This window comes from Musa acuminata, chromosome BXJ3-6, assembly GCF_036884655.1.
Source record: "Musa acuminata AAA Group cultivar baxijiao chromosome BXJ3-6, Cavendish_Baxijiao_AAA, whole genome shotgun sequence".
Classification (NCBI taxonomy): Eukaryota; Viridiplantae; Streptophyta; class Magnoliopsida; order Zingiberales; family Musaceae; genus Musa; species Musa acuminata.
The window spans coordinates 6,532,397-6,542,077 of NC_088354.1; the positions used below are offsets into that span (position 1 = coordinate 6,532,397).

Sequence of the window (9,681 nt, forward strand, 5' to 3'; positions counted from 1 at the left end):
GAGATGCCTTCTTACAGAATGTGTTGCTGAAAACAGTACATTGTGGGTTTTGGTTTTTGGCTTGGAGGAAGAACAGGTCAGTACAAGTCTTATCTCAGTCCTGAGTTGTTTAGGCCTTGTGAGCTGTGATCTTTGGACTTTCTTGTCTGTGTAAAAGATTGAGTACTCCCAAAGAAACGCACCTTTGTCTCCATTATCCCTGTCCTTCATCTTCTTGTTTCTCCAATATGACAAAGCTTACTTACTCCACAATAATGGCATTTCATAATTGTCCCCACAACAAGACTCTCATGCCTCTTTTTGTGACTTACAGTCCTATTAGACAAGACCACTTTACAAAAAATAAAAAGAAGGAAAGAAGAACACAACAGTGTATGATTGAGGACCAAATCTGATGTAAACCTGATAGCACTGTATCTCAAGTAATAACTTGGAGATCAAAATTTCTTGCTTGAATAGGAGTCATTAACTTTTCCATAGATCCTAATAATCAAATCATATTATATTCTTAAAGAGTATTGAAATTTCCACTTGTGAGTAGTCAGCATCCATGAAGATATCATGGACACCTGTGGGCTAGCCAAACAAGACAGCATAGAATAAGTACTTTGATTTAAGTGGGGCTAACACTGATGAACAAATGACACTATGTAATTAGAGGATAGTACTGGCTGAGTTAGACATTGATGCTGCAATTATGCATGCATGACATATAATTCTTTGTCCAAGTTGCTCTTGTAGAAGATGACCTCTTCTGCTTCTTTGAAAGCAAACAACTGGATTATTTCCCTTTTCCTGCAAGTGGAATATAGCAAAGACGCATTTTTATATCCTGAATCTATCTTCTACAGTCGAGGAGGAGAAGGTAGCAGTGACTACAGACTCATGAGTTCTGAGGATAAATCTTTGATACAAAGCTTTTGATGAAAGACATTTTGATGGATGACTAGCATCCAACTGATACATCTCCAGAACAAGGACTAAATTGTTAGAAGAGGGCCTTGTTCACCATGGCAAGTTGTTCGGAGTACAGACAACCAGTCAGTCCACTGTCTCTTCATCTTCTCCGTCCTACATGTTTTGGTTGGCTACCGATTCCAGAGTCCATCCATGGCTTGGAGCTTCCCACGAGCAGTTTGATAACCTTCAATAACTTTAGTCTGTTCATCTGTGCTTGCTTTCTCCATCCTACATGTTTTGGTTGGTTACCGATTCCAGAGTCCATCCATGGATTGGAGCTTCCAACAAGCAGTTTGATGACCTTCAGTATTTTTAGTCTGTTCATCCGTGCTTGCTTTCTCAGCAGGCACGGATGTGGCCTCCAGTCTCGGGAATGGCTATTGACATCCGAGATCAGCACGGAATCACCACATAATTCAATCACCTGCCTTCAGCTTTCCTCTATCGTGATTCTTGTACTGTTCTTGAAGCAGTAACTTCGGTTCAGACCGTAGAACAACAGGCCGATTCATTTCCATGCATGCAGGCATATCTCCTCGATGGCGATGGAGTGATCGGGACGCAGAATGATCAAGATGGTGCGACAAGGTCAACTGGTTACAGTGAATTCGACATCTTTCTCTCATTGATTTGTAGATTTGGTTGTTGATTCAATTTCACGCAGCAGGGGAAGAGAGAAGCGATCGGTACACGAGGAAGAGAGCAGAGCAGCGAAGTGACTTCACAGTTCTTGTCGTGGGTGTCGAACGTTTAAGAGTTGTCTCCTTCCCCTTTGCTGATCCAAACCCGAATCCAATAGCCACGTTCGGACTAAATCCGAACCCTTTTGCCTGCTAATGGATGGTGGATCGGTTCGCCGAGGGTTATCCGATCTCCCTCAAGATTAGGCCGCAGGGGCGAGAGAGAGAGAGAGAGAGAGAGAGGAGAGAGGCGGGCACAGCGCTCGCAGTGAGGTCGATCGGTAGCTCCCACTGCGTCCCTCGCCATGGCCGCCGGTCGAGCTCTGTTATCGTCCCAGAACGGGCTCGCCGCTGTTGCGCCCCTGTCCTCCATAGGTTACCGAGCCAGAGGACTCGCTTCCTCCCTTCCCCTCCTCCGCCGCCGCTGCCCCTCCGCTTTCGCCTCGTCTTCCGCGCGCTGCTGCAGTCGTCCGCATAGCGAGGGCGCCGGGGAACGGGTCATGAAACCCGAAAAGGATGAGGCTTTCGTGCTCACCACCCCTCTTTACTATGTCAATGCGCCGCCCCATATGGGCAGCGCCTATACCACCATCGCCGCTGATGCCATTGCCCGATTCCAGGTGTTTGTAAACCCTCTTTATTAGCCATGTCTATATGTTTTTCTGTTTTATTCATGCCTTATTTGTTGTACGTGATCAGCTTGTGCTTGAATGAGACAAAGGTGGTTGCTTTTGTATTTTTTATCTTTGCAGACTATGTAAACGTTGTGAAAAAAGAAGGCTGCTATTACTAATTTGTATATTTTCTGGATTTCAAGAATCTTCTACGATTGACTTTGAGACACTTAAGACGATTGCCATTCTTTCATTCCTGAAAATTTGCTTTCAGTAAAATGATATTGTTTATTCCATTCATGTCAAAGACAGAATCAATTATGTCATAGGCTTGTCCGACAATATTTGAAATTTATGGGGTTACGCAAGAATGGGTATTGTTAAGCTTAACTCAATAAACAACAGAAGTGGATCCATATGACAAAGGGAATGAAACATTTAGTTAGAAGAAGCCCTGATGCTTTCTTTTATTGTTATGCATGCTCACAAATACTTAAATCTATTTATTTTAAACTACAGTTTATTTTCATACTCATACCATGTAGTTGAACTTTAATGTCTTCGTTACTTCTTTTACACAGAGGCTCCTAGGAAAGAAAGTTGTATTCATCACAGGAACCGATGAGCATGGAGAAAAAATTGCTGCTGCTGCAGAAGCTAGTGGCAGGAGCCCCAGAGAACATTGTGATACTATTTCCCAGTCTTATAGGATTCTGTGGAGAGAGGTCAATTTCATTACCATTGTTGTATTAATTAAAGAACAAGTTCTTTACAATGCTTCTTTAAGTTATGGCTCAAATTATGTGAGTCCATGATGAATTTAATTGTTCTTGGTATCCGGTAAAGAGAATATTACCCTCCATTGTTTGGTTGCAGCTAGATATAGCATATGACAAGTTTATCCGCACTACTGATTCGAAGCATGAAGCAATAGTCAAAGAATTTTACTCTAGAGTGCTTAACAATGGCGATATATACAGGGCTGATTATGAGGGTCTCTACTGTGTGAACTGCGAGGAGTACAAGGTTTGGTATCTGCAAATTTTCATTAGGTTATTTCAAATGCCTGTATTATATTAATGTGTCAAAATGATTTAAAATTATGACATGCAACCAAAACTACAGGTCCTCCAGCAAAAGAGGGAAAAAGAGATTATTCTACCCTTGAAGATCTAAGTGATGTTTACTGTGAAATTTGTTATGCAGAAGCACAAGTCAAGTCATAATGTCATTGTCCACTAGAATCATTTCATTTCTTTTCTAGGCTTAGGTGTTTAAAACCACTTGTACCTTTTTTGTCTCTCTTCTTCAACTATAAACAATTATCTTAAGCTGATTACAATAATAAAAGTTTTGTCAAGAAGTATGGTTAAACTGTTAAATTTTCTTCCAACGTATACTAGTGTGAAGTACCATGTTTTACTGTGCAGATTGTAATGGAACTTTCTGTAGATGCATACTTATTCTGTGATCCTTTTGAATTATACTAATTAGATGCAATCTCTAGTCAAGAATCTGGTCCATGTAGTAGTCTGATTTGATGGTCGTGTGTTGTATATGTTATGGCCTCTGTACTCCCATGGTTGACCTAATATGAACTAATGAACTTTATAACTTACTATCTAATCCTACAGAGCTACTTTTGTGTAGTCCTTTTGGGTTTAAGTTCATGTGGTTTCAGGACTGTCATGATGGAATAGGTCATGGGAGCTGACATAGGACTATGGTTATGTAGTAAGACCAAAAGATTGGCTAACCATGGGGCAGTTTCAGGGTCACAAGTTTTTATTTGTGTCAAAATGATCCTGAGTTCTGTTTTCACACTTTTATTGTTGAGAAAGAATTACTTATAATGATTCTAAGTGAGATGATAATACGATTGACATTTGGTTGTCAGCTAACTACGTTGGAGAGAATAAGTTTTATAGGTATAATGATATCAAATTTTCGCTTCAGATCAGAATAGATTGAATTGGAATCATTAAATGCTTATGACATCATAGATGATTAGGCATATACTCAATTTTTTCTTGAGATTTTGTGTAATATGCTAGGATATATCTTTGTAATGATAACTTGATGAGCAACACATCATTATTTATGCATCCATGTTCTGTATATTGATGTTTTACAAGTAAGTTGATCTGTTGTTCCATTCTTTGTATTATCATTTTGGTACTACATGCAGGATGAAAAAGAATTGCTTGAGAATAACTGTTGCCCAATGCATTTAAAGCCTTGTGTTCGTCGGAAGGAAGATAACTATTTTTTTGCATTATCAAAGTATCAGAAAACACTGGAAGATTATTTAACATCCAATCCAGATTTTGTGAAGCCTTTATTCCGCCTGAATGAGGTGAGAGTTCAAATGTGTTCTCGCCTTTGGTGCATTATGAATTTACTCATAGAAATTGAGCAGACTACTATTGTTGATACAATTGGATCACAGTCATGAGACCCAAGATGTGCACTAGAGTGCAGTATAGTTGGCTTCATTTTCATTAGCTCTCAAATTCAGATACTTTTTTTGTTTGACTTCTTGATTGCGTGAGTTTTACGTCTTTCTACCCACCAAGAATGTACGGTTTTTATAAGATATGTCTATGATTTTGCAACATGATCATGGCCATTTTCTTTAGTTATATATTCACTGAGATGGAATTTTGTAACCAACAGGGCTTAAATTAAAATTAAAAACAATTGTCATACTTTGCAAAATTTTAAGAAAAATGTGTCATGAACCTTGAAGGCCATTGGGAGATTCCTTTGAAGCTTTCCTTCTTTGAGCACTGTATAGTTTAACTCATCCAAATATTATAATATCTTGTGTTAGCATTCTTTTAGCTTATGTGATCCCAGGCATCTGTATCCTAAAACAAATATGGATTCTTACTGCATTTACCCATCATGATACTTATTTAGGTGCAAGGTTGGATAAAAAGTGGACTGAGAGATTTCTCTATATCCCGCTCATCCGTAGAGTGGGGCATACCTGTGCCTAATGATGATAAACAAACTATATATGTCTGGTTTGATGCTTTATTGGGGTAAGTTATCATTCGGTTTCCATTTTGTTACAGTTGAAAATCCCATAGTTTACAGAATATGTGTATATAAATACTATTTAGATGAAACTGCTGAGCCTTCTTGAACACTGAGTTCATTGTGTAGGTATGTTTCTGCATTGTTAGAGGAGGGTGAGCAAACAAATTTAGAACAAGCTGTTTGTTCTGGTTGGCCTGCTTCACTGCACTTAATAGGCAAGGTATGAATTGTTATCTTCATTTCTCATCAGAGTGATAGTTACCTCATTGTTGTCTTTATGGTCTCAACTCCTCACACAACATAATATGTCTGAGGACATGACTTTCACTTATAAGTCCTCCTCCAGGCTCTTTCACTTATATGCATTGCTAATACTTTGTGCTGCACATCTGAAGGATATCTTGCGGTTTCATGCGGTTTACTGGCCTGCTATGCTACTATCAGCAGGATTAAGTGTTCCAAACATGGTATTTGGGCATGGATTCTTGACGAAGGTATTGCTGCTCTTACTGTTGCTCTTAGCATTGGCTTTTATTCAGGTTGTGGTTGACACATGTACTGTAGTTTGACTTAAGTTAGTGAAAACACCAAAAAACTTCCATATATATACATATGCATATATAGAATTTTGAACGACTCTTGTTGTCCTTGTTTTCTAGGAGCTCAATTTCCATTTTGATAGGTAGATATTTTTTTTATGATTCTTCCTCTTAGTTTACTTTTTTGTATGTGAAATGGACTTCTTGCCTGTACTCTGGTTTTCTGCACTGTTGCTTATGATCTGTGATGGAAGAAAACCTATAAGGGTGCTCAGGCTAAACCTAACTCCTCATATATTAAGAATGAAGAAACAAGGATACATCTATCTTAATAAATCATCAATAGCGTGTAGCAACTTATTTGATGCTCAGTGCAGCTATAGTTTTATCTTCATGCTTTCATATCGTCTCCCTGAACTTTCCATTATTCGGTTTTGTGTTGCATAATGTTGGTTCCTAGGCTTTGTCCTTGAATATTGAGCAAAATTGTTAGTATCATTGGCAAATATGCCAAAGGAAATGATTATTTTGGTAATCATAAGCAAAATAGTTGAAATAATTTGTCAGTCCTTCCTTGTCGGTTCATTTTCTATAATCGTTGATGCTAGGACTTCCTTCTAGTACTTCATTTGTCAGCATAAATTGTTCAAAAATTGTGGATCTTGATTATTTATCTCATATATTTATTTCCATTTCATGCAGCAATGCTTTTTATTTTGAAATTTTAGGATGGTATGAAGATGGGGAAATCACTAGGAAATACACTTGAACCGAAGGATCTAGTGCAAAGATTTGGAGCTGATGCTGTTAGGTATTTTTTCTTGCGGGAAGTGGAATTTGGTAATGATGGGGATTATTCAGAGGATCGGTTCATCAACATTGTGAATGCACATCTTGCTAACACAATTGGTAATATCCATTTCGGTATCTTTTTTTCTTGGTTGAGTTTAGTTGATCTTTTTCTTGTCTCTGGACATCAGTTCTGTTACAAAGTAATCTTGGAATGTAATAATATCATTTATGTACAGGAAACCTTCTGAACCGTACCCTTGGGCTTTTAAAGAAAAACTGCCAGTCAATGTTGGCCTTTGATTCCATTATTGCAGCTGAAGGAAACTCATTTAAAGATTCTGTAGACCAATTGGTAAGTCTGAATAACGTGTCCTTGATCGTCCGACTCATGTCCTGATGTTACCATTCTCTTGAATTGTACTTTACAACTTTTTAATCTGATCTCTGCTTATGATTCAGTCAAAGCGTCCAATGATTTTCCATGACAATATGTATTCTGTATCTTATTTGACATGGTGTTCTTGTTTTATTTTGGTGTTAGTATTGCAGACAGTAAGTATTGTTCTTGTATGTTGAAATAGCTGTTTACTCTATTGACAAACAAAAAGAACGATTAATTAGCTTCAAAGTCTTAAGCCGTAGCTGCTTAAGGTCCTTTAGATGTTTCTCTCCTCCTGTTTAACTTTCTTGAGGATGACATGTGACATCATTCTATGACATCATCCATTTGTTTGAGAGTTGTGGGATCCTTCCACAAGGGCTTCTAATCGAGTCTATACTGTTCTGTGCTCTGATGTCTGAATACACCTCAGAATTTAGTTTGACCCACTCTTCTTTTCTCGAGTCCAAGAATATCATTCAAACATGGCACTCAGATAACTGGAGAATATCGTGCCATGTTAGACATGATTAAGCAGGCAACATGGCGAGCTTTTTTAGAACAGTGATAATCTCAAAGACAACAAATAAACAGAGATCCCAGTTTCAGACAATATGAATTTTTTACATCTGGATTCTGGCATATTTGAAATATTCCATTTTAGTTTGCACTTTCTCATGAATAGCTTGCTTGCGTAGGTAGAGAAGGCCAAGTACCATTATGAGAACCTTTCATTATCATCAGCATGCGAATCTGTCTTAGATATTGCGAATGCTGGTAACCTTTATATGGATGAACGTGCTCCATGGTCTCTTTTCAAGCAAGGTGGTGCAAGTTCTGAAATGGCTGCAAAGGCAAGCTTTGAAACTGGCTATTTTCATCTTTGTATTCAATTAGTTTGTTATAATCACATGCTACTTTTACTTGGGAATTTTCTGCATATCTTTATGGAAATTACTCCTATGTTTGGCGAAAATGTTATTAATGTCTAGACAGCATACCCACTACACTAACAATGACCGAGAATTCAAACTCTTGAGATACAGCATTGGTAAAGATAAAAACAAAAAGGTTCTTTCCTGCTTGAAATATTTTCATCTGTTCGATAACACTAAATCATTAACCCAAAAGATACATAATCCTGCTAATTTGTGTTTTCTTTAATTGGGATCACTATAACAAGACTGTGTTGTAATCCTGTTAAGTATTTTTCTCAAGAACTAGATTATGTATTTATGCAATTTATGGTATCATGTTGCATTTATTTTGACCTCAGGATCTCGTCATAATACTGGAAGTAATGAGAATAATAGCAACTGCTCTATCTCCGATCACTCCAAGCCTGTGTTCCAGAATATATAGCCAACTTGGGTTTTCAAAGGAACAATTTGAAGCAGCAACATGGGTATGATCTAAATCTTTAAGGATCTTCTCTTTTTCCTTCTTATGACACACTTCTGACTGCTTGGGCAAAGACAAGTGTGTCCTGAAATCACAATGAGCAGCTCTTTTCTACCTTGTATTGTTTTGTTACAATGGGCTCCATCCTTCGAAACAGAATTGTTATATGACTCGATCATTTGAGTTGTCACCACAGCAAACCTAAGTAACATGCTGATCACAACCTTGAAAGGAGTTGTATTGTTTTGTTATGATGGGCTCCATCCTTCTAAACAGAATCGTTATATGACTCGATCATTTGAGTTGTTACCACAGCAAACCAAAGTAACATGCTGATCACATCCTTGAAATGAGCTACTTCGTGTCTTTAATAAAACTTGTTGGTGTGCTGAAGTTTCCCAGAGCATTCATCCAACTTTCATAAGTTCTATTATGTTTCATGAATTCTAAATTCGTCTTGTGTAGTTAACCTGTTTTTCTTGCCACCGCAGGATGATACCAAATGGGGAGGGCTGAAGGCAGGTCAGATAATGGCAGAGCCTAAGCCAGTTTTTGCAAGGATCGAAAACATTGACGATGGAAATGAGGTGGTCCAAAACAAGAACAAAGACAAGAAAAAAGCTTCGCGCCGGCAAGGGCTTGTAGAGGCTTAATGCTACATCTGCTAGCATTCGCAGGTTATATAATTTGTCTTTTTTTTTGTCACAATTTTTTTTCTTTTTGGAGATTATGTAGGTGCAGCCCTTAAAGCTGTCGATTGAGAGGAAAAGCTATTTATGCATCCGTCTGTAGTATCTTGGAATGTTTACTATTTAGCCTCTGCATTCAAGATGAAGTTTTCTTGGAACAATTCCAATGTACCATTTCTTTTGCTTTTTCTTTCGTCAGTGAGCAATGCCACTTTGGTTTATGTCTGGATACTATTTGATTTAATGATTATTAATAAAAATTGTGATTAATAGCTATCGTACTCTTCATTTTTTTCCGAGATCGCTGCTTTTGGGTGGAATCCTGCTGTCCTCGCGTCTTCAGGGAACATGTTATGTGGTAGACGTGGCGCTTTTCTAATTGGTAGGCTTCTTCGGGACCCACGGTCGTTAACTTGAAACGCTGGCCAGGCGGAAATACCACGTCGGATCAGAGTCCTGTGCGGTGGCTGAGACGAGACAGCTGAGCCAGCCGCCAATTGGGACCATCACCAAGATCCTGGTCTTGTCGAAATCTGACACATGGTGCGTTATTTGTCGTGCGGAGATGAGATGGACGGCCAG

At 38.4% G+C, this 9,681-nt stretch overlaps 1 protein-coding gene across 1 annotated transcript; it reads left to right on the plus strand.

The window, feature by feature from the left end:
- The first annotated feature begins 1,817 nt into the window (after positions 1-1,817).
- On the plus strand, positions 1,818-9,260 carry LOC135639518 (methionine--tRNA ligase, chloroplastic/mitochondrial-like). Its single transcript, XM_065153296.1, has 12 exons — positions 1,818-2,260; positions 2,836-2,979; positions 3,131-3,280; positions 4,443-4,610; positions 5,177-5,301; positions 5,426-5,519; positions 5,695-5,793; positions 6,567-6,747; positions 6,867-6,982; positions 7,708-7,863; positions 8,286-8,414; positions 8,902-9,260. Exons 1-12 carry the CDS (start codon positions 1,946-1,948, stop codon positions 9,061-9,063), a joined length of 1,839 nt encoding a protein of 612 aa, XP_065009368.1. The 5' UTR covers positions 1,818-1,945; the 3' UTR covers positions 9,064-9,260.
- Positions 9,261-9,681: the final 421 nt, after the last annotated feature.